We start from the raw sequence: 24,691 nt of genomic DNA on the forward strand, positions 1-24,691 counted from the left end.
AGAACAGTTAAACTGCCCGCTGTTCTTCAGAAAAATCCTTTAGCTCCCACAAATTCTTTGGTTTTCCAGCATTTTTGTGTTTGAACCCTTTCCAACAATGACTGTATAATTTTTAGATCCATCTTTTCACACTGAGGATAACTGAGGAACTCATATGCAACTATTACAGAAGGTTCAAACGCTCACTGATGCTCCAGAAAGAAACATGATGCATTAAGAGCCGGGGGTGAAAACTTTTTGAATTTAAAGATCAGGGTAAATTTAACTTATTTTGTCTACTGGGAAACATGGAAGTTTCTTCTGTAGCCTCTGAAGGGCAGTACTAAATGAAAAAAACTGATATGTACGCAAAATAAGAAAAATATACTCCTCTCTATTCTGTTCAAAAGTTTTCATTCCCCAGGTCTATAACGCATCATTTTTCCTTCTGGAGCATCAACAACTACCACTAAACAAAAAAACAGCTGTGAATCATTCAGGTAACAACACAGTATTAAGAATCAAGGGGAGGTAAACTTTTGACCCGGGTCATTTTTATATATTCAACTATTATTTTCTCTTGTGGACTACATGTAAACATCTTTCATGTGAAATATCTTATTCAGGTCAGTGCTAAATAAACAGTAACATGCATTTTGTATGATTCCTCTTCCAAAAGATTCGGGAAGGGGGGGGGTAAACTTTTGACCTCAACTGGTGTAACAAAAATCATCAAATTCTCTGTGATTACAAGGTATATTACTAAAGTGTATCATTTTTAATTTATTCTACATACAATAACATATTGTATTCTACATCAGTTATAGTGATGTAAATATAGCAGAATCACACCGCCTTCCTTTTCTTAGTGGCACTTTTCTGCATTGTATTAGGTTTTGCACTTTTGTGTGGTTTGCCTTTGGCTTTAACTATCTTGATGACTTTTGGAGGGCTGATTAGAGCAGATTCAGTCTTTGTGGCCTTGGTTGGTTTTGGGTGCTGAGCAGGAGGCGGCTTTTCCCCTGGGCAGCTTTTAAAAACATGGATGTCCTTGACCCTTTGACCTTTGAGTTCTGGTGGGTGGCCACAGGTGGCTCTGACCTTCAGATTCACCTGGTCGATCCACCTAGTGGCAAAAGGAACAATAAAAGGGTCAAAAAGAACCAGTAGCAGTGATGCAATAATGGAGAGTCAGCTCAAGGCTGAGAACACCATAACAAACTCCTTTCAGCCTGATCAGTTATAGCTGATATTTTCTTAACAGCTGAAGGTTACATCACAAGGAATCAAAAGTTTGTTGTACTGTGAAAGCATACTTGCTCCGTTCCAAATGTGTACTTATTCACTACGCACTCAGCTATGTAGCGTATGAATTATATAAGGTTATTTTGTCATTTAACATCAGAGTCTAATAGCCCTCTCGCTGCAACAGTTCCACACTTTGTTTTTTTTTTTCAGTTATTTAAGCACATCATCCACGTATTTAAAGTGCACTTGTTCTTTTTTTGAATTTTCAGTGTAAACACTATTCACACTATTTATACCTTTTTCTGAACAATTCAGTCAATCTTTTACCCTGTTTTAACATGGATTTCTATGGAGACTGGAGCACGAAAGCATTCACATGGAAGTTAAAATCCATCATGCATGAGGCTGCTCATCGGTTACTCAGGAAAAAGGTGAATAAAACAAACATTCATTAAAACAAAAAAATTGGCCATTGCATACTTCTGACATCAGTAAGAGTGTATTTTAACACAAATCAATAATGAAAAGACAAGCCTGGCAAGATTACATATGGATATGAATATAAATGTTAATATACACTATTGAAAAGATTTTTTAATATTTTTGAAAGAATCTTTTATGCTCACCAAGGCAGCAGTTATATATAGAAACCCATTTCTGCCACTGAATACACAATAATTGTGAATTTTTGTCACAATTCTGGCTTTTTTTTCTCGCAACTGTTAGTTTACATCTTGCAGTTCTGACTTTTTTTTCTCAGAATTGTGAGATATAAACTTGCAATTGCGAGTTATAAAGTCAGAACTGCGTGATATAAACTCGCAAAAGTCAGTTTATATGTAGTTTGTATCTCTCAATTGACTTTTTTTCAGAATTGTGGGTTTATATCTCACAGTTCTGACTATAACATGCAATTGGGAAATATAAACTCGCAATCCTGAGAACAATAGAATTCTTTCTTTTTCTCTCAAAATTTCCCTTTATAACACAATTATGAATTTATATCTCACAGTTCTGAGAAAGAAGTCAGAATTGCGAGATACAAACTGGCATTTGCAGAAAAAAGTCCGGATTGAACGTTTTTATCTGGCAATTTTGTCTTTATTTCTTGCGATTTATATCACAATTCTAAGAAAAAGTTGGAATTGTGAGTTTATATCTTAGTTCTGAGAAAAAAGTCAGAACAAAAAGTCAGAGTTTTTATCTCACAATTGAGACTTAAACTCACAATTGTGAGAAATTATCTCATGCAATTCTGAGAAAAAGTCAGAATTGTGAGTTTACATCTCGCAATTCTGACTATAACTCGCAATTGTGAGTTTGTTTCGCACAATTCTGAGAAAAGTCAGAAATGTGATATGAAAAAGCAATAACCTTTCTTATTTTTTATTTTATTAAACATTAAAATAGCTGTTTTCTTGTTTAATATATATGTATATTTCTTTCTAAAAAAAATTTAAATATTGCTGCTTTATATTTTTGTGGAAACCATGATATACTTTTTTTTTGGTTCAAAAGAACCAAATGTATTTGAAATAGAAATCTTTTGGAGCATCATAAATGTCACTTTTGCTTTAATGTGTCCTTGGTGAATAAAATATATTAATTTCTCTTTTTTTTGAATGGTGGTGTACATTTTAAAGGCATAGAAATGAAAATGCTGTCATTAATTACTCACCCTCATGTCGTTCTAAACCGTAAGACCTTCGATCATTTTTGGCACACAAAATAAGATATTTTTGATGAAATCCGAGAGCTTTCTGACCCTCATGACATGGTAGATACGTTGCTGTCTACGCAGGGTCAAAAAGCTCTCGGATTTCATAAAAAATATCTTCACTTGTGTTCCGAAGATGAACAAAGTTCTTTTGGGTTTGGAACCACATGAGGGTGAGTAATTAATGACGGATTTTTTTTTTTGAGTGAACTAACCCTTTAAGAAGAAAAACTCACTTGCGAAGTGGCAACAGTGGACAATCGCAGACCAGTGGATTCTCAGCCAAGTTTATGACTTCGAGTCCAGTGAGTGGCCTCAAGTCCGGCAGCTCCTCAAGTTGGTTTCCTTCAAGAAACAGACTCCTCAGACCAGACCCTAGTCCTGCTAGAGAATCTTTAGAGACCTTCAAAAGGTAAGAGATAGAAGAGAGATTTAAACCTAGTTTGGCATTGTTCTTGTAGCTTTAGAAAAGGCGCTGTCCTTACCTTTTCTAAACCCATATGATTAAGGTAAAGATGTTTAAGAGTGGCAGCAACTGGCTGAAAAACCCCTGCTCCGATCCAGCGAATAGGGTTGCGAGAGAGATTAAGCTCTGCTAGGCTGCTGGCTTTAGAAAGGGCCTCACTTGGAACCTCCTTCAGTTTGTTGCTGCCTAGATGAAGAGTATCCAAGTCAGGTGCAGGATCAAAGGCCCTGGGAGCAACCGCTGTGATGGCGTTGGAAGTGAGATAGAGGCCCCTCAGTTTCTCAGCGCCTGTCAGGAGCCCTGCTTCTAGTTTAGCAATGGCATTGTTCTCCATGTGCAGAGCCAGCAGACCAGGTAACAGCTTGAATGCTCCTTTGGGAAACTGGGTGAAACGATTCTTCTCCAGATGGAGGTATGTAAGATGGGGCAACCCCTTGAATGCCTCAGGACTCAATGAAGTGAGGTCATTTTCTGAGAGGTAGAGGTAGACCAGACTCTTCATACCGTTGAAGGCCTGATCTTCTACCTCATGGATCTTGCAGCGCTGCAAGTGAAGTGAAACCACTTCCGCAGTGCCTGGGAAACTGTTTGCAGGGATGTAGTGGAAATGGTTCCCCCGCAAGTCCAACAAGCGCGTGTCTGGTGAAAAACCACGAGGGATCTTGGTGAGGCCTTTGTTTTCACAAGATGAGTGGTGGTTCTCAGCCTGCAAAATATATGTGGGTCAATGACAATAGTGACAGTGTTATTGTAGTATCACTGATATACATTTACAGTTTTTGTGAATATTTATAACCCAATTTTATTTTTCTATTTTCTGATTTTACTTTTGTCTAGTTTTTTTTTTTTAATTCACCTATATAGCTTTTTATTTTTTTGTTTTAGTAAGTTTATTTAGTTATTTTAGTATTTCAACTTAAACTAAATTAAAATTACAAAATGGCAAATATAATATATTTTATTTCATGCAATAAAAATGGTTTTAGTTTTAGTTAATGATTATAACCCTGAATAACGTTTAAAGAAAATAAAACTTTTAATAGGCATTTTCTGTTAAGGTTTGTGAAAATTTTCCATACCATTTTCACAAATGCCTTGTGATGTAAACATGAAATAGAAATAATAACACATTTAACTCATTTTCCCTACCTTGAGTACACATCTTAATTATTATTTAATCCAAAAAAGTTTATAAACACATTATAAAAAGTTAATAAAAAAGTTTATATACTCAAGGTAAAAAGTTGATTTATAATAATAATAATAATAATAATTTTTATTTTATTTTTTACATAAATTATTTGGTTGTAGGGGAGCTGCACCGCATGACATGCCTTATGAGGATGGTTAAATTATATAATAATAATAATAATAATAATAATAATAATAGAATGGATAAATTATCTCATATAATAATAATAATATTTATTATTATTATTATTATTATTATTTTATCCATTCTCCAGATAAAGTCTGTTATTATTATTGTTGTTGTTGTTGTTGTTGTTTTTGTTATTATTATTATTATTATTATAAATGGAGAATGGATAAATTATCTGGAGAATGGATAAATAATAATAATAATAATAATAATTATAAATATTATTATTATTATTATTATATGAGATAATTTATCCATTCTATTATTATTATTATTATTACATTAATTCTTTTTTTTTTTTTTATAAATGTCATGAATTATTTGGTTGTAGGGGAGCTGCACCACATGACATGTCTTATGAGGATGGTTAAATTATATAATAATAATAATAATAATAATATTATTATTATTATTATTATTATTGTTGTTGTTGTTGTTGTTGTTGTTGTTGTTGTTATTTTTATAAATGGATAATGGAGAATGGATAAATTATCTGATATATTATTATTAATTATTATTATTATTATTTATTTTTTTATTTTTTCAGATGTCAAAATTATTTGGTTGTAGGAACGCTGCACCACATGACATGTCTTATGAGAATAGTTAAATTATCTGATATAATAATAATAACAATAATTTTTATTATTATTATATTAATATAAATTAATTAATTTACTTTAGTTATTTATTTTACAAATGTCATAAATTATTTGGTTGTAGGCTGCAGCTCACCACATGACCTGCCTTATGAGAATAATTAAATTATCTGAAATAATAATAAATTATTATTATTATTATTATTATTACTTATTTTTTACAAATGTCAAATTATTTGGTTGTAGTGGGCCTGCATGGAATGGTTAAATTATCTGATATGATAATAATAATAATAATAATAATAATAATAATAATAATATCAATAACAAGCCAAACTATTTAATTAAATAAAATTGCTCTGTAGTCAAATGTTCTGTAGTCAAGTCATTATATGTGTAAAATGCATTTTTAATTAATTAATTTATTTTTTTCCACGTCACTGCCCTCAAAGACTTTGCAGTCACTCCATTTTTGCATCAACCCCAGGAAGTTTTCACTCACCTCACACTGACAGTTGGCTGGGCATTTGACTTTATCTGGGGGTGGTGTTGTGGGCAGTGTGGGCAGTCTGCTCAGCTCCTCCAGCTCAGCCTTCAGCATGGCCTCCTGGCTCTGACAGCGCAAATCAACAGGCTGTACTGCCTCCAGATTCTCACCGGACAGATGTGCAGGACCTCCACACGTACCACCCAATCGAACACGCTCCCGTATTGCCCACTCACGCAGAGGCCGCATGTAGCAGCTGCAGTAGATGGGGTTGCCTGCCAGATTGAGGCGAGTCAGTTTGGGAGAGCCGGGGGCCATTGGCTGCAGGACGCGCAGCTGGTTATGGCTTAGGTCCAGATGAGCGAGACGAGGAGAAAGCAGGATGGCTGCGTTTGAAAAATCCTGCAGGGAGTTATGATCCAGGAAGAGGTGAGTGAGTTTGGGCATAGATACAGACTCCTCTCCAAGGTAGGTCATGGGGTTGTAGCTTAGCTCTAAGCGAGTTACTTCTGGAAGTCTGGAGAGAAAAAGTTGAGTGAAGAGCAAGAAATAATGCTCTGCTTTTAAAGTAAGTCTTAAAATATTTGGTAAAACTAATTATTCGGCTATATTTTAAACACTACAATGTATAAAATATATATATTGTAGCATTTTAAATATTTCATGAACATTTATTTATATATACAGTTGTCATAAGTTGCAAAAACTGCAAAATGTTAATTATCTTACCAAAATAAGAGTGATCATGCAAAATGCATATTATTTTTTTATTTAGTACTCACCTAAGATATTTCATATAAAAGATGTTATTAAAGATAAAGTTTATATACACTTGATTCTTAATACTGTGTTGTTACATGAATGATCCACAGCTGTTTTAGTGATAGTTGTTCACGAGTCCATTGTTTGTCCTGAACATTTAAACTGCCCACTGTTCTTTTGAAAAATCCTTCAGGTCCCACAAATTCTTTGGTTTTCCAGCATTTTTGTGTATCCACATTTTCAACTGAGGGACTCATATGCAACTGTTACAGAAGGTTCAAACGCTCACTGATGCTCCAGAAGGTAAAACGATGCATTAAGAGCCGGGGGGTGAAAACTTTTGAACACAATGAAGATGTGTATATTTTTCTTACTAAACAACTTGTCTAAATATCAGATTTTTTTCCATTTAGCACTGCCCTTCAGCAGCTATAGAAGATACTTACATGTTTCCCAGAAGACAAATTGAGTTTAATTTACCTTGATCAAATTCAGAAAGTTTTCACCCCCCTGCTCTTAATGCATCGTGTTTCCTTCTGGAGCATCAGTGAGCGTTTGAACCTTCTGTAATAATTAAGTCCCTCAGTTGTCCTCAGTGTGAAAAGATAATATAAAAATGCATTTTGTATGATCCCTCTTATTTTGGTAAAATAATTAACATTTAGCAGATTCTGCAAGGTGTATGTAAACATTTGACCTCAACTGTTAATATTTTTGTGGATAATAAGTAAATCGTTGCAGGTTGGTGGATAACCCCCCAGTTGAGACTCACTGATCAAGGTTAATATTAATTAAATAAAATTAATATTAATTAATACTTAAACCTAGAATGTTTCTCACCTTGTCATTGTCTCAGTTGGAAAAAACTGCAGTTCATTGTTATCCAGGCTCAAACGTGTAAGAGTGAAGAGGCCAGCAAATGCCTCCATGGCCAGATAATTGAGGGAATTGTGACTGAGACGTAGCCATTTGATGTTCTGCAAACCCTGGAATGCCATGTTAGGTATGTACACCAATTGGTTGTGTGTGAGGGAGAGCAGGTTGAGAACGCCAAGTTGTGAAAAAGCTCCAGGCTGGATCTCCTCCACTCTGTTTCGGTCAATAATTAGCTGCTTCAGTGATGAAAGCCCATCAAATGACTCCTAGTTTATTAGGAAAAATATTAATATATAAGATTACAGCTATAAAGACCAATCTATCGTGTCTTGCTTTTCTAACCTGGTACAGGATCTCAATCTTGTTGTTGGCCAGGTTGAGTAACACCAGCCGGCCGAGTCTGCGGAAAGCTCCTTCCCGCACCCTTCGGATGTTGCTGTTTTGCAGCGACAGGTGGGTGAGGTAAGGGGTGTGCGTGAACGCCCCTGTAGGAAGCTCCTGCATGTCATTTCCTCTCAGGTCGAGTTTCACTGTTATCTTGGAGATGTACAGAGGGCAGCGTAAAAGTAATGCAAATGTTACATTATTTTATAGAAATGTAGCAAAAAATAAGGCCATAGTGGTTGAGGTGTTGCACAGATTACCTCGTCGATGGTAGGCGGCACCTCAGTGAGATTCTTGTTGACACAGGCAACCGTGAGCTGGATGTTGTCACAGATGCAGAACTTTGGGCATTTACCTGACTGCACCGTATGGAACTCCAGGGCAAGCAACATTATAACCGGCAACGTGGGAAGGCTAAACATTTTGGTCTTTCTGCATAAAACAAAAGGTAACACCAAGAACAATTTAATTTGGCTTTTTCAGATTACTTTGGAATAAAAAAAACGGTGAGCTTAATTAAAACTGTGCCAGTTTAGTTTGCCAATGCTGCATGATCTTGCGGATTTAGAGTGTTGAGCTCTGCTGGTATGTTTGAACTGGCTGGATTGAAGGCATTCACATAATTTATGGTTGAATGCAACTCCTTCACTGCCTCACAACTGAATGTCAAAACACGCAGCTCAGCAGCAAACTCCAATGAGAAATCTGACAATTAAATCCTCTTATATCAATATTTCTTTAAGATTTTAAAACAATAAAACAAGTGTCAGCTATATAATAAAGCTAAATCTAACTAAATTACCAAAATACCAGCGGGTATTTTAACACTTTAAGCTGTTTAAATGAATTCGATTACAGTACCAGTCAAAAGTTTTTGAACAGTAAGATTTTTAATGTTTTTTAAAGTCTCTTCTGCCCACCCAGCCTGCATTTATTTGATCCAAAGTACAGCAAAAACAGTACAATTTTGAAATGTTTTTACTATTTAAAATAACTTTTTTCTATTTAAATATATATTTTAAAATGTAATTTATTCCTGTGATCAAAGCTAAATTTTCAGCATCATTACTCCAGTCACATGATCCTTCAGAAATCATTTTATTATGCTGATTTGCTGTTCAAGATATGTTTTAATTATTATTATCAACATTTAAAACAGTTGAATACATATTTTTAGGATTCTTTAATGAATAGAAAGATCCAAAGCTCAGCTTTATCTGAAATAAAAAGCTTTTTGTAACATTATACACTATACCGTTCAAAAGCTTGGGTCAGTATAATTGTTTTTTTGTTTTGTTTTGTTTTATAGAAATATAGAAATTATAGAAATTAATTAGATTATAGAAATTAATACTTTTATTTTGACAGGATGCTTTAAATTGATCAAAAGTGATGATTATAAAGATATTTATAATGTTACAAAAGCTTTCTATTTCAGATAAATGCTGTTCTTCTGAACTTTCTATTCATCAAAGAAACCTGAAAAAAAATCTACTCAGCCGTTTTCAACATAATAATAATAAATGTGTTTTTTGTTTGTTTGTTTGTTTTTGCAGCAAATCAGAATATTGGAATAATTTCTGAAGTATCATGTGACTGGAGTAATGATGCTAAAAATTCAGCTTTGAAATCACAGGAATAAATTATATTTTAAAATATATTCAAATAGAAATTTACTTTGAATAGTAAAAATATTTCAGAATTTTACTGTTTTTTATGTATCAAATAAATGCAGGCTTGGTGAGCAGAAGAGACTTCTTTAAAAAAACATTACTGTCCAAAAACTTTTGACTGTTAGTGTAAATCAACCCTATTGATCATTATGTAAAGCCTGCTTCTTCATTAATGTTTTGTTTTAGTTTCTTTTATTTTTAAAAGCATTTTTAAGTCACTTAACACATTAAACTTACAATATTTCACATTATAAAGAAATAAAACATTCATTAACTTGCTGAAAACGCAATAAAATTCTCAAATGCTCCTCACCTTATTTGTAGGAATAAATATGAGATTCTCTCGCGGTCTTCATTCAGTTATAGCCGTCAAATAAAGTCCACCCTACGGAATCGCTCCGTCATAAACAAAATAATTACTAAATAAAATTTCGAGGAGAAAAACTCTACATCTTACGGACAGCGCAACCGAAGAAGCCGAAAAAAATGATTTTCCAAATGCGAAATATGTTCGTTGAGTCTCATGAGAGTTCAGACCGCAGCTCTGCTGAACACAAAGACGCGCACTGTTCTCAGTCTGGCCGTCAGTCTCTCATAAATAAACCAGTGGAGGAGAGAAGGTTCCCTGAAAGCGGTTCAACACCTATATTCCTTTCAGAGTCAAGATACTAAGAAAATCACCCTGCAGGTTTGTTGAACAGCTCAAGGCTCAGTGAACTTGGGGCATTTGTGTCATTCAGGCGTTTCGTGAAAGCGTAATGGAGTGAGAGCTGACCTACAACACGTTATAACCAGTGTTGGGGGTAACGCGTTACAAGTAACGCGAGTTACGTAATATCATTACTTTTTCCAAGTAAGTAGTAAAGTTACTTTTTGATTGACAAGAAAATATTTGAGTTACTTTTTTCAAATAAGTAACTAATAAAGTTACTTTTTGATTGACAAGAAAATATCGGAGTTACTTTTTTCAAATAAGTAACGCCAGTTACTTTCCCCCCATTTATTGATTAAAAGCTCTCATTTCCCCATGTTGAGAGAAATCGGGAGTAAGATTAGTTTTAGAATAAATGTGAACATGCATTAATTCATCTCACTCACAAAAAACATTCAGTATTCCTCAAAATGAATAAAAACAGTGAAATTCAACTCAGAATATGATGCAAACCTACAACAATTAAATTTGTTAAATAATACAGATATCATTTATGCATTTAATCCCGTTTTATTAACCAATGTCTTTCCTGCTGACCTTTGATGATCCAATTTAACCATACTAATAAGCAAAATTCAAAATCTAACATTTGTTTTCTTTTTTTTTTTTATTGCTGAAGAGAAATATTGACTCTTTATCTCTTTTCAAATCTAGACTCAAGTCTTATTTGTTTACAATTGCGTATCTTACCTAAACTTTAATTGTTTACTCCTACTTTTCTGTTTTGTCTCTGTATATGGGATTTCTTGTCTGTTATCTATTGTCTTGTTTGTAACTTAAGGTGTCCTTGAGTGTTGAGAAAGGCGCCTATAAATAAAATGTATTATTATTATTAGTATTAAATTTTTTTGTTCTGCGGTCTACTGTACAGACGTGAATTTACTTTTGTCAAAGCCTGAGGCTTTTGGTGTGAAAAGGCTTTTTACATTTGCCAAAATAGAACTTTTTATATTAAAAACAAACAAGCAAGCCCTGACCAGATTTAAAAAGTAACGCAAAAGTAAAGTAACGCATTACATAAGAAGTAACTAAGTAACGTAATTAGTTACTTTTTTAGGGAGTAACTCGATATTGTAATGCATTACTTTTAAAAGTAACTTTCCCCAACAATGAGTTATAATTGCTTGCAAAACAGCTTTTAACATTAGACAGAAACACAGACATGATTTTTCTCCCAAGAAAAAAACTTTAATATCAACAAAATGGAATGTTGCAAATATTACAATATTCAGTGCATACCAGTTGTAGTATTAAATATACTAATGTCCAAACATTTTCCCACCTTACTTTTACTGCCTCCTTCATTTCATTCCTAACACTCTTAGGTGTTTACACTACTTAATTTTGTTTTTAATTGGTTTTCCACCAATTTCATGTCATTTCGCAATATGGCACATCTACTCAAAGGCATGAGAGAGTGAACATGCTCACGGCTCCATGTCAATGTGACAGTTTAAGTAATGATAATTGTCCAGAAACATCAGTTATAACATAACAATCATTTGAGGTTGAAGTGATAATTAAGCCCTAATTATCATCCAGTGCCTGTTTCCTATTTCCCTTTTCATGTATAAAAATAGAAGCAATATTTCTAAAAAGAGATGAAAGAACACAACACTCTTATTCAAAGCTAACTGTCTACAGTTGATCTGTAAGAGAATTCAGTTTGGGTTAGTCACCATGAGGCACTAGTCATCACTGTACTTTGCAGTTGTCTAAGATCTGCATGCTGAAAAGGATCCAGAATTGATTGAACTTAGATAAACTAAATCAATAGTTTAAAGAGTTTCATGTATCCTCTCAAGTTTTCTTTTCTTTCTTTCTTTTTTTTTTTTTTTTAATTTGACCCGTATTAAGTAATTTCAGTGGCTCTGTAATTGGGGTTAAGATTTAAGCAGTGGTCCTTTTCATCAAAGTGGTCTTGAGAGCATCTCTTGCATTGCAGCAGGATTCTAAGACTTTGCAGTTTCTGGAAAACAAACAAATACATGTAACATCTTAGATACTAATATGTATCATTTAGGAGTAAAAGGCAATTACAAGTACAATTCCGTGTATAGGTGGTAAGGAAAATGCAATAAAACTAGATCTACATTATATTTTGAACACAAACTAACCGTGACACAAACACTTCCAGAACTCCAGCCTGATCTGCTGGGAAAAACTCCTGTGCAGCTGCGTGCTCCAAAGCGAGCAAGTGTCCGGGCAGGACAGTTACCTTCTTTATCTTCTTATCTTCACTCTGGAAAAGCAAGTACAAGCAATGAACAACACTGACACTGAAAGACAAACTGAACTGAACATCACGTCGAGTGTAGTACCTTTAAAAGTCCCAGGTTCACTATCAGTGAGGTGATAAAACTATAAGATTGAGAGTGGGAGTTGGAAAAGGCTTTCCTTAACAGGGCATCTGGGAAAGAAGATGAACAGCTGATTAGTCACACAGGCTTTCAGTTTAGGGGTAGTGTTCCTTTAAATGTTTACTTGAACATAGTATAAACATTGCTCATACCAGTGCTCTCAAAAATAGCTTGCTTGACTTCTGGTTCATCTTTGTATACTGATGAGATCTTGAGAAAAACTTCTGACACCTTACTAGCATCTGAGATGTCAACCTAAAAAAGGAAATGATTTCAGGAGGTTGGAGAACAAGTTTTGATGTACAGTTGGGCCTCATTAACCAAAACTGTACCTGCTGCTCAATGACCTGGATCCTTTTGGCTCCAAGGGAGATCAGTTTCTCAGCTGATGGGGAGATGAGAAAGGACTTCAGCTCAGGACCACAGTGAGCCTCCTCCTGTGGAGAGAGGACAATGCAGATAAACTCAAAATTAAAAATCAGTGTTCTGCCGATGTAAAATAGAAAAGCAGCTGATGGCACACATCAGGTTTAGGGGATCATTCAGACATGCAGATGTTTGCTAGGATCACCTTTTCTTCAATAACATCTTTTGTTCCATTGACGCCATTTTCCTTTGCATCTTCTTCATGTCCATTCTCTTCCTCATTTGCTTCCTCTTCCTCCTCCTCCTCCTCCTCCTCCTCCTCATCATCATCTTCAGGGTCTCCTTCATCATCACTGCATTTCACACATCTTTCATTAGTCTAACTGTTACAGTATTTCAAGTATTGGAAACATGCATTTGCCTTCAATTTATTTATATATGAAACAACCAACTTTTTTTCTTTTTTTTTTACAAAAACACAAATACCTGAGTGAGCCAAGCAGATCTTCCATGTTCATGCCCTCCATCATTTCCCTGAGAGCCTCACAGCCTTCCTCTCCAAAGCAATTTCCTAAACAAGCAACCAGAAAAGATCAAATTACCCCAGAATAACAACTTTGACACCAAGTTGAATTAAAGAGAACAGAGAAACTATTTAAACTATGAAAGATCAAGTTGTTATTAATGGGGCTTTAACACTGGCAGTTTAATTTGAGCACAACTTGCATGAAAATTTGTAATGTAAAAGCTGTCATGCAGCTTTTAGGAGTTGGTCTAAGTTTGGTGGCAATGGAACTTTGGCGCAATTTGTGTAAATGTGAAAACAAGAGCAAACTTGTTCAGAAAGTAGCACACACATGCAAATTAGCAGGTGAGCTAATGTTATTAGAGGATTTTTTATTAATGAAGTGTGTAGTTAAAGTGTGCTGGATATTAATTACAAAATGAATAATGGTCAATTTAATATAATCAAAGTTTGAAACTTGAAAACAGGCAGCTTGTCATGATTACAGCAGAAATACCGAAAATCTTATGTGGGAAGCCTTTAAATACTGTGACAGAGGGGCCTTTGAATAAAAAAGGTTGGGAAGAAAAAACAATTAATCACTCTAATTCACAATTCACATTCATAATTCCTGATCTTTCTGTCTAATTTTGTGTCACGTGATCCTTTAGAAATCATTAAAATATGCTTATTTATTATCAATGTTGGAAACAGTTGTACTGCTTAATTTTTTTTTTTTGTAACCTATTATTTTTTCAGGATTCTTTGATGAATAAAAAGTTAAAAAAGAACAGCATTTATTCAAAATAGAAAGTCTTTACTATCACTTTTTATCAATTTAACACATCCTTACTGAATGAAAGTATTAATTTATTTTAAAAAAACAAAGAAAAAAAATGCACTGATCCCAAACTTTAAACAGTAATATGTATTATTACAAAAAACATTTTTTTTTTTTTTTAATTGCTGTTCTTATGAACTTTCTATTCATCAAAGAATGCTGAAAAAAGCATCACAGGTTACAAAAAAATATTAACCAGCACTACCAGTTTCAACATTGATAATAAATCAGCATATTAAAATGATGTCTGAAGGAAGTCATGTGACACTAAAGACTGGAGTAATGATGCAGAAAATTCAGCTTTGCATCACTGGAATAAATTCTATTTTAAAGTATACTGCTGTTTACATTTAACGTCGTGCCAACTTTTGTGGCTATTTTCATGGCAAGAAAAAATTATGGCTAAATTGTATCAGGTTTTTACAATTTATTTTTGCTAAAAAATCTGAAACTGTATTTGGTTTAACTGTATAAAATCTCTTCTAAAGAGAAAGGGTTTTGACAAAGAACATGCTGGAGGATATTCTCCTAGTATTAAAACTTGTGTCATTCTGGAATGACCAATTCTACTTTTAAAGTATATTTAAATTGCAATAATATTTCAGAATATTACTGTTTTTGTGTATTATTGATCAAATAAAATGGACCCTTGATGAGCATGATCCCAAACTTTTGAAATGCAATGTGTGTATACATGTTATGTGTATATCTATCTATCTCTATGCAATGTGTGTATAAACACACACACACGTTTGTTTTTGTGAATTGTGGGGACTTTCCATAGACTTCTATAGATTTTATACTGACCAAACGATATGGTCTATCCCCTAACCCAACCCTAACCATAAACCTAAACCTAGCCTTCACAGAAAACATGTTTGCATCGTTACACTTTCAGATTAACATCATTTATTATTTTGTCAAAAATTTCAGGTTTTACTATCCTTGTGGGGACATTTGGTCCCCACAATGTAGCAAAAACAAGTACACACATATACATGGTACATATATATTTACCATTGAGGTCCAGTTTCTCCAGATCAGCTTTCCCCTGAACAGCCTTTGCAACCACTACAGCCGCGGCCTCACAAATCTCTCCAAATGACAAATTCAGCTCCTAAACAAAAAACAAATATTTTAGAATGCTCACAATGTTTACAAAAACTGAACAGAAGTGTTTGTGTGTATCAGACAGATTCAATGTAGGTATCATGCATCAACTAACCCTGAGGGATGGCAGTCCCACTCTAAGGGCCCCTGCTATAGCAATAGCACCTTCTGAGCGGACCAAACAGTCCCCAAAATTGATGACCTTAAGACACTGGAGGTGCCTAATAGCCTAAACATGGAAGAAATCACATAGGCAGCTATTAATAAACATCTTTTCCAACCATATAAACCATTTTGTGACATGATACAGAGTTTCTCAAAAAATACCTCAGCCATGGCTATCGAGCCTTTTTTAGTAAAGGTGTTGTCGTTGAGGTTGACGACCTGAAGGTTTGGGTTGTGCTTTAAGGCAGTGGCTAAAGCAGTGATACCAGGATGGTTGATTCCATTCTGTGGCATATGGACCTCCTCAAGACTGCCTAATAACTGTTATTAAAAACAAAAAACAAAAAGACAAACAAAATAAAATTATGACAATAGATTATGTAATTGTTTTTTTTTTAAATGATTAAAAATGTTGAAAACTTTTCTGTAATTTATCAATGTAATACATCTATGCTAAACAAAATTAATTACTAAAAAAAAAAAAAAAAAAAAAAAAAAAACTGACCCCACACTTTAACAATAGTGTAAATATATTTCTATAAAACATGCATTAGTACCTTAAATGCTTTAGCAAGTGCAGTGGCACCATCATTCTCGAGCCGATTACGTCCAGCTATGAAGACTTTTAACCTCAGGGGGGAGCCAGCTGCACTAGACTGCTTATGGCATTCAGTCAAAGCAGAAGCAAGGACCTTTAAAAAAAAAATAATAATAATAATAATAAATACATAAATAAAACTACATACTTCATCTGCTTCCTGAGCTCCAAAAATATTTAACATGTTAAAAAGCTTTTAAACACATCTAAATGACATCATAATCACTCAAAGGATGATGGTTTTGTCGTAAATGGGTTACATCAAGTTGATCTCAGCCTAAACTTACCATACCCCCTCCAATGCCCATGCCACAATTATTAAGCCTGAGCTCACGTAAGGTGTAGCATGCAGAGCTCTTCAGAAGGCTTTCAATTCCCTTTACACCATCAGGGCCGAAGGCATTATCGCTCAAGTCCAGATGAGTCAGTCTGGCCCCTGATGTCATCAAAGCATTGCCTAATGATTTCTAGAAAATGATGGAAATTAAATTAGCTTTTTACTCACAGTGAATGCATGAGTTTTTGAGATGGATATTGTCTTACCAAAGCAGGTGGAATTTCAGAGCGAAGGCGACCCGTGAACATGTCACTCCAATGGCATTGCTTAAAAAAAAAATGGCAGGATTAAAAACAAAAAAGTGAAAGAGTGAAAATTCTCCATTGGTGATTTAAAAATACCTCCAACTCCCTTTTTGCTACAAGAGACTTTGCAATCGCCTGTGCTGCTTCAACTCCCAATGTGTTTCCCTCTAACCTGAGAGATTGCAGACCCTGACGCTGTTCAATCTCCTGCACAATCTCTTTCACTGCAACATCACAAAAAAAGGAGGGAAAATAATGAGTATTGAGGTTAACACATTAACACATGGCAACTTTAAATATTTGCTAACAGTTTTACTCACCTGACTCAACATTGTCCAACTTCAGCCCTCGTCCCTTATAACTTAATTCCACTTCTCCAACATGGGTCTTGGCGAGAGCCTCAGTAATCTGAGCAATATCTCCAGAGGCCATTGCTTTGTGTTCTAAAGGAGTTAATAAACCATTAACAGGTATCACAAATTTATCACACTGAACCTTAAACAACTGCTAGATCTCGGAAGCATATGAATTTACTCATACAAACACATCCCACTCTATTATAGATCAGTGTTTACACCCTCACTTCATAATTAATTATTAACAGGACTGTAACATTAGCTCACCATGCTAGCCTGTTACTATACATGTAACGTTAAATACAAAATTGACGTTGAGAAATGTTCCTTTAAAATGGTCTACTGCGGTTTGCAGCTCGATAAACCTAAAATAGATGTTGCTGAGTTTACGTTTCCTCACAGAGTTAGCATGCTAATATCATTGCATCATTGGTACAATGGCTGAGACACACCGCCCAGGCTAGCTCAAGAGAATTAGCTGCCTAACTTTACTCTCTTATAGTATTTTAAACAAGTCCTTTAAGTATTCAACATTAGTTAATTCTAAAAATATAAATCTTATTGAAATTTTAAACCTAGGAATATTACCTTACACCAGATATTAATAGAAGACAGTAGATAAGTAGCCCGACTAGAGAGAAACCATCACAACAGGAGGCACATGGAGGCGGCAGTTCTTTGAAAGTGCCGGTGTCACGTTCTTTCATAATAAAAGCACGATTAGTCCTGTTTTGATTTTTTTGACTGTTATGACATTACTACCCTACTGAACACACCATTATTTACGTGATAAAAATATGATTTTTACAACTGTTGAAATAGTGAATTGAAACACAAATACCGGTTAATACGTAAATGTGTATCTGAATAGCAAGTTATAACGGTCTATCCATTATATACACCAGGGACGTTTTAAATGGGATGTATTAAAACAAATAAGTTATACTTAAAATAATTTAATACGTAACATGCACACATTTGTACAGCCTCTTTCTAAGCTACGAGTTACAGCCCCGGTGACGCAAGCCCCAGTGGCCTAATGGATAAGGCACTGGCCTCCTAAGCCAGGGATTGTGGGTTCGAGTCCCATCTGGGGTGGAAATCTTTTAAACGCTTCTTAGCGGTCCAACAGGTGATAGAAAGCTAACAGAATACTGAGAGAACTATTTGCTAGCTCCTTAATCAATACCTGCCACTATAGTTTCCAGGATATTGTATTTTTCTAAGATATTGTATTTTATATTTTAAGGTTTTGATTATAAATTAGATCGTGTGTGCGAACATGTCAGTCAGATCCAGAAAGTAAACTTCTGATTCGTTTGATTTAGCGTGGAACATGCATCGATTTGCACTAGGGGTTATTTTGTGCGTCCTAACGGCGACCTTCATGAAGGCTCAGCGTAAGTATCTTAAATTAATTTTACTCTTTCAATATGTCGTGTCTTAGATATGTCTTTCTGCATGCATGCATGCATAACAGTAGACGAATAACGTATAAAATAAGTTAAAAAACGCGTACAACAAACGCGTGCCGATTAAACGAGGCGCTATCAGATTTTATTAAATATTATCAAACATATGAAACCCCTAACGCTTAATGTGTGATTTCTGTTCTCACTGTATCAGGTGTTCAGAAAGCCACCGTATATTGGGATGCTGTTCAGAGGTCTGTCGTGCTGAAAGAGGATGCTATGGAAGAGGAGGGAGATGCATTTGGTTATTTCAATGATAGTTTATCTGTTTCTGGATGGGGAGTGCTGGAAGTGAAGGCTGGTTATGGACAATTCCAGGAGAATGATGAAATTACATATTTCTTGGCCGGATACCTTGAAGGATACCTTACAGCCTCGTAAGTTCAATGTTCTGACAAACCCTTGTGAAAAAGAAGAACGCTTTAGCATACTTTTAGAGTTTAAGAGAGTAGCTTACTTATTGCAGGAAAAATATACCTAAAAATATTGCCAAATTTTCACTGCAAATATGCCTAATTTAGCTTTTGGTAAGTGTACTTTTATTAAAGCATGACAAAAGATTAAAAGACAGGATTTACAATTAAAAACTCTTCATTTGGCATTATTAAATAAAGTGCACTTTTTAAAAAATGTAAAAAAAAAAAAATGTCTTCACAGTACACTACACTGTAAAGTACACTTCGAAGGGCACATTCAATACATTTAAACACTTGTTTTTCACTAGGGAAGATAGGTCTGTGTGTATTAGTATAATAAAACACATGGGTCTTGTATAAGTAGCAATAATAACCAAAGTAAACAATATTTCAGTATATTAACAGCCTAATAACTTTTTATTCACAGGCAGATGATAAACCATTATTATAATATGTATCCTCAGATGATAAAGGATAATAGTGTTATGAAACCCCTCAAATGCTTTATGAGGTAAGTGACATTTATTATCTGAAATGATTGCACTATTTCAAATTTAAAATAATAATGTTAGGTATAATCAAATATACCCACTTCCAGTGTATTTATAGATCCAACATATTAAACATACAATATGTATAGCCTACATATACAGGTGCATCTCAATAAATTAGAATGTCGTGGAAAAGTTCATTTATTTCAGTAATTCAACTCAAATTGTAAAACTTGTGTATTAAATAAATTCAGTGCACACAGACTGAAGTCTTTGGTTCTTTTAATTGTGATGATTTTGGATTTAACAAAAACCTACCCATTCACTATCTCAACAAATTAGGATACTTAATAAGACCAATAAAAAAACATTTTTAGTGAATTGTTGACCTTCTGGAAAGTATGTTCATTTACTGTATATGTACTCAATACTTGATAGGGGCCCTTTTGCTTTAATTACTGCCTCAACTCGGCATGACATGGAGGTGATCAGTCTGTGGCACTGCTGAGGTGGTATGGAAGCCCAGGTTTCTTTGACAGTGGCCTTCAGCTCATCTGCATTTTTTGGTCTCTTGTTTCTCATTTTCCTCTTGACAATACCCCATAGATTCTCAGTGACTTTGGTTTTCAAAAAACACAGTGGACTAACACCAGCAGATGACATTGCAGCCCAAATCATCACAGACTGTGGAAACTTAACACTGGACTTCAAGCAACTTGGGCTATGAGCTTCTCCACCCTTCCTCCAGACTTTCAGATTTTCAAATCAAATATAAAACTTGCCCTCATCTGAAAAGAGGACTTTGGACCACCGGGCAACAGTCCTTTTCTTCTTCTCCTTAGCCCAGGTAAGACGCTTCTGACATTGTCTGTGGTCCAGGAGTGGCTTAACAAGAGGAATTCGACAACTGTAGCCAAATTCCTTGACACGTCTGTGTGTGGTGGCTCTTGATGCCTTGACCCCAGCCTCAGTCCATTCCTTGTGAAGTTCACCCAAATTCTTGAATCGATTTTGCTTAACAAGGCTGCAGTTCTCTCAGTTGGTTGTGCATCTTTTTCTTTCACACTTTTTCCTTCCACTCAACTTTCTGTTAATATGCTTGGATACAGCACTCTGTGAACAGCCAGCTTCTTTGGCAATGAATGTTTGTGGCTTACCCTCCTTGTGAAGTGCGTCAATGATTGTCTTCAGTCTGTGTGCATTGAATTTATTTATTACATGAGTTTCACAATTTGAGTTGAATTAATGAAATAAATGAACTTTTCCATGACATTTTTCTAATTTATTTAGATGCACCTGTACATATTCATATTCATAGTATATATTCATATGTTTTTAAGTTTTTGAAGACTTTCCAAAATCTTAGAATTTTGTATTGCATAAACACATATATATGACTAACCTAGTCTTTATTAAACTTCCATTCTTTAAAACAGTGAGCAAGACTCGTGGACAAGAACACAAGTGAAATTAAATGGGAAGACTGATCTTTTGTGGCATCATGTGGGCCTACTAGTGGCTCAGATGGATGGACTGCATGCTGGGGCAGCACACTGGGCCAAAAGTAGACAGGAAAAGGTCAGAGAACCTGAAATGTTCATGCATCTGTTTAGTTGTACTGTACATCTCATTCTGCAAGTGTGATAACACTCATACAGACATTTACACAGGCCTAAGTTTCTTAAGTGAACTTTTTATTTTTATTTTTATTCATTCACTGACAGTGATGCCTTATTTGTTTTTGATTTTGTATTAATAAGTAAAACTCCATGCTTGCATTCCAACTCCCAGCCTCTGTCCATGTTTGCGGTTCAGTTCCTCAATGGTATTGGAGATTTGCTGGATTTAATCCCTGTTCTCAAAAGGCATCCCAACTCTTCTTCTGATTCCTTCAGAATGCCAGGCATGAGTCACTGCTCTGCTCTCATCAAGGTTAGAGGTAAAATGATGCCTTCACCTCATGACTGTAATCACATATTGTGGATTGAGACCAAATATAGTGGGAATTCGCCAGTGAAAACGCTATGTCAGCACTAATCTGAATATCTAAATTCCCCCCAAACAACCTTTTGTCAGTGTGTACCTTGTATTTTCCGGCATTAATAGTTCTGTGCCCACTTCATCTGCAGATGTTACCCGGCTATGAGAATCTGTTGCTGGGTCACTCCAGCTGGTACACCTATGCTGCCAGCATGAGAATATACAAGCACTGGGACTTCAGCCTGAAAAATAAACATAGTGGCACAAGCAGACTGTCCTTTAGCAGCTACCCCGGTATTTATAAGCAGATGTTTGTCTTTTATTATTCAAACTAACAATAATTTAATAGTATAAAACTATTTCTCACGTCATTTCCAGGGATCTTGTCATCTCTGGATGACTTTTATTTGCTGGGAACAGGATTGTTTGTTACCCAGACCACAAACAACGTCTTTAACTCCTCTCTGTTCTCCCTGGTGACTCCAAAGGCTTTGCTTGCCTGGCAAAGGGTGCGTGTAGCAAATGCGCTGGCCTGCACAGGGAAGCAATGGGCCCAAATATTTTCCAAGCACAATTCAGGTGACACAGAGATGCACAAGGCAATTGTTTGTATATGTAAAAATTGTATATGTAAAAATTGTGGTCCCTAACCACAGGGCTCTGTGGTTTCGTCTTTCATCATAAAACAAAGTCGAAAGCAGTTCTCTAGAATGTGTTTGTATGCTATTAAATTTCTCTCAGTCCTACTGTCATGCTTTCAAAAAAAAAAGAAGCATGCAGTTCTTCTGCTGAACACAGAAGAAGATATTTTGAAGAATGTCTCAACTGTTTTTGTCCTTACAAAGTCATTTGGGTCTAAAACAACACTGACATTACTTAAAATATCTTCTTTTGCGCTGCGCAGAATAAAGAAATGCATACAAATTTTGAATGAGAATGAGTAAATGACGACAGAAATTACATTTTTGGGGTGAACTGACTTATATATATATAATATATATACTGGAATAGTCAGTATTTACTATATATATATATATATATATATTATTATATAGTAATATACACTGCTGTTCAAAAGTTTCAGATCAGTAAGACTTTTTAATGTTTTTTAAATCTTTTCTGCTCATCAAGGCTGCATTTATTAGATTAAATACTGAAAAAAACAGTAATATTGTGAAATATTATTGCAATTTAAAATAGTGTTTTTCTATTTTAATATACTTTAAAATAGAATTTCTTCCTATGATGCAAAGCTGAATTTTTAGCATCATTACTCCAGTCTTCAGTTACACATGATCCATCAGAAATTATTATAATATACTTATTTATTATCAGTGCTGGAAACAGTTGTGCTGCTTAATTTTTTATTACTTTTTTTAAACCTGTGATACTTTTTTCAGGATACCGTTCAAAGTTTAAGTTTAGTCATTTTTTTCTTTCTTTCTTTTTTTTTTTGTAAGAAATTAATACTTTTATTAAAGGAGAACTCTACTTCCAGAACAACAATTTACAAGTAAATTATTTGTGAATTGTTGTTCTGGAAGTTTTGAATTGATTTAAAAAGTGTAAAGACATCTATTGTTAGAAAAGATTTCTATTTTGAATAAATGCTGTTCTTTTTTAGCTTTTTATTCATCAGATAATCCTTAAAAAGCATCACAGGTTCCAAAACATTATTAATCTGCACAACTGTTTCCAACATTGATAATAAATCAGCATATTAGAATGATTTCTGAACGATCATTTGACACTGCAGACTGGAGTAATGGCTGATGAAAATTCCGTTTGCATAACAGAAATAAATTATATCTCAAAGTATATTAATACAGTAAACTGTTATTTTTTAAATTGCAATAATATTGAATAACATTACTTTTTTTCTATATTTTTATATTTGATCAAATAAAAGGAACTTTTATGAAAATCTCACTGATCCCAAACTTTTGAAAGGCAGTGTATATAGCAAATTGTGTGACTTTTTTTATTTGCAATTATTCTGAATGAATTTTGTCAGGGACTTACAATAACCAGTATATGGTGGTGGATCTGAAAAGAGTTTCACTTAGAAAGCAGATTGAGGATTGGAGTCTAACTGTTGTGGAGCAGATTCCTGGTTTGGTGTTGTACTCAGATCAGTCACAAGCGCTGCGTCACGGTGAGAAGTATTTTCATAACATAATTTTTAATTTGACAGGATGCAAAAAGTATAAAGCAAAATCACACTCTGAAGGGTAAAATGAATAAGATCATATGCTTTATAAATCATCTTAATAGGCTACTGGGCATCCTACAACATACCTTTCCACTCATACATTTACCAAGTGAGTGGTTATGGTGTGATGTGGAAAAAGTACGGGGAAGACTTCTCATATGACCTCTGTCCACGTGCTAAAATTTTCCGCAGGGACCATGGAAAAGTCACTAATCTGGACACCTTGAAATACATTATGAGGTACAATGGTGAGTTTAGGTTCTTCGGAAATTATTCTAAACTGTTGCTTGAAATTTATCTGCCCTCTTCTAATCTCATTTCTTTGTCATATTAGATTACAGAAAAGACCTGTATTCAAAAAAGCACCCTTGTAAATCCATCTGCTGCCGGAATGACCTAAGGCTCCGACGACCTCATCCAGGGGGCTGTTATGATACCAAGGTATATAAATAAGTCATTTTGGTCTTTGTGTTATTATTATAAGAAAGCCAGTAAAGATATAGTGCGATTCTAATAGAGGCTGCATGTATTTAGGTTACAGATTATCACATGGCCCAGATGTTTGTGGCTGAAGCTGTGAATGGACCCACTACTCAGAACGGTCTTCCAGTTTTCTCTTGGAGCCGTTTTAATCGGACATCTCATCATGGGCTCCCTCAGACCTATAACTTCACGTTCACCAGCATGCAGCCACTGCTCTTTGGTTTCAGAGATCAAGCCAAAACTGATGGTAGTCTGGTACAGTGTATTAACAACAGTCTAGAGGATACAGATGCAAAACTTGGGAAGAATTTCATAGACTTGGCATCAGATATTTACAGGCAGCTTCACAAATTCATTGGTTACATTTTTGCAACATAAAACTTTTTGTGCAACTGAATGCATAATACTTCCATCACATTTTTATGCAATAAAGACTACAGCAATATTTTTTTTCTTATTATATTTTTAAC

General features: G+C 34.7%; 3 protein-coding genes and 1 non-coding gene across 5 annotated transcripts; 2 read left to right on the forward strand and 2 right to left on the reverse strand.

Moving 5' to 3' along the window:
• Window positions 1-683: 683 nt before the first annotated feature.
• On the reverse strand, window positions 684-10,312 carry chadlb (chondroadherin-like b). The gene is made up of 8 exons (XM_051125014.1): window positions 9,886-10,312; window positions 8,160-8,331; window positions 7,858-8,052; window positions 7,480-7,781; window positions 5,893-6,394; window positions 3,430-4,116; window positions 3,181-3,347; window positions 684-1,105 (listed from the first exon to the last, which is right to left on the reverse strand). Exons 2-8 carry the CDS (start codon window positions 8,319-8,321, stop codon window positions 826-828), a joined length of 2,295 nt encoding a protein of 764 aa, XP_050980971.1. The 5' UTR covers window positions 8,322-8,331; window positions 9,886-10,312; the 3' UTR covers window positions 684-825.
• A 1,777-nt stretch (window positions 10,313-12,089) lies between these two features.
• Window positions 12,090-17,858, reverse strand: rangap1b (Ran GTPase activating protein 1b). 2 transcript variants are annotated; one of them, XM_051125017.1, is made up of 16 exons: window positions 17,756-17,858; window positions 17,132-17,254; window positions 16,908-17,035; window positions 16,773-16,832; window positions 16,517-16,696; window positions 16,189-16,323; window positions 15,794-15,952; window positions 15,582-15,695; window positions 15,374-15,473; window positions 13,497-13,581; window positions 13,216-13,363; window positions 12,977-13,081; window positions 12,797-12,899; window positions 12,606-12,694; window positions 12,402-12,526; window positions 12,090-12,253 (listed from the first exon to the last, which is right to left on the reverse strand). In XM_051125017.1, exons 2-16 carry the CDS (start codon window positions 17,241-17,243, stop codon window positions 12,175-12,177), a joined length of 1,722 nt encoding a protein of 573 aa, XP_050980974.1. In that variant the 5' UTR covers window positions 17,244-17,254; window positions 17,756-17,858; the 3' UTR covers window positions 12,090-12,174. The 2 variants fall into 2 exon arrangements, with proteins under 2 accessions (XP_050980974.1, XP_050980977.1); XM_051125020.1 differs by having other exon boundaries at window positions 17,761-17,841.
• Window positions 17,859-18,192: 334 nt separating this feature from the next.
• Window positions 18,193-18,265, forward strand: trnar-ccu (transfer RNA arginine (anticodon CCU)). The gene has a single exon. It is a non-coding gene; the product is annotated as a tRNA-Arg (tRNA).
• Window positions 18,266-18,429: 164 nt separating this feature from the next.
• plbd1b (phospholipase B domain containing 1b) lies at window positions 18,430-24,691 on the forward strand. Its single transcript, XM_051125021.1, has 11 exons — window positions 18,430-18,567; window positions 18,794-19,016; window positions 19,483-19,566; window positions 20,983-21,124; window positions 21,338-21,478; window positions 21,676-21,820; window positions 21,905-22,105; window positions 23,541-23,681; window positions 23,801-23,986; window positions 24,073-24,179; window positions 24,273-24,691. The coding sequence occupies exons 1-11, from the start codon at window positions 18,504-18,506 to the stop codon at window positions 24,597-24,599; spliced, it is 1,761 nt and encodes a 586-aa protein (XP_050980978.1). The 5' UTR covers window positions 18,430-18,503; the 3' UTR covers window positions 24,600-24,691.

The sequence above is a fragment of the Labeo rohita genome, chromosome 12 (genome assembly GCF_022985175.1).
Source record: "Labeo rohita strain BAU-BD-2019 chromosome 12, IGBB_LRoh.1.0, whole genome shotgun sequence".
NCBI classification, from domain to species: Eukaryota; Metazoa; Chordata; class Actinopteri; order Cypriniformes; family Cyprinidae; genus Labeo; species Labeo rohita.

Bases quoted from the DNA above. Each gene is read 5' to 3' on its own strand.
- chadlb (XM_051125014.1), bottom strand. From the start codon at position 8,321: ATGTTTAGCCTTCCCACGTTGCCGGTTATAATGTTGCTTGCCCTGGAG. The intron at 7,782-7,857 runs GTTAGAAAAGCA...CTAATAAACTAG, and splicing joins AGATTGAGATCCTGTACCAG to GAGTCATTTGATGGGCTTTC. The intron at 6,395-7,479 runs GTGAGAAACATT...TTTTCTCTCCAG, and splicing joins CCAACTGAGACAATGACAAG to ACTTCCAGAAGTAACTCGCT.
- rangap1b (XM_051125017.1), bottom strand. From the start codon at position 17,243: ATGGCCTCTGGAGATATTGCTCAGATTACTGAGGCTCTCGCCAAGACC. The intron at 16,697-16,772 runs GTAAGACAATAT...ATCATTTTCTAG, and splicing joins CTGAAATTCCACCTGCTTTG to AAATCATTAGGCAATGCTTT. The intron at 13,364-13,496 runs GTATTTGTGTTT...TGTGAAATGCAG, and splicing joins GATCTGCTTGGCTCACTCAG to TGATGATGAAGGAGACCCTG.
- plbd1b (XM_051125021.1), top strand. From the start codon at position 18,504: ATGCATCGATTTGCACTAGGGGTTATTTTGTGCGTCCTAACGGCGACC. The intron at 19,017-19,482 runs GTAAGTTCAATG...TTTTATTCACAG, and splicing joins GAAGGATACCTTACAGCCTC to GCAGATGATAAACCATTATT. The intron at 21,479-21,675 runs GTTAGAGGTAAA...CTTCATCTGCAG, and splicing joins ACTGCTCTGCTCTCATCAAG to ATGTTACCCGGCTATGAGAA.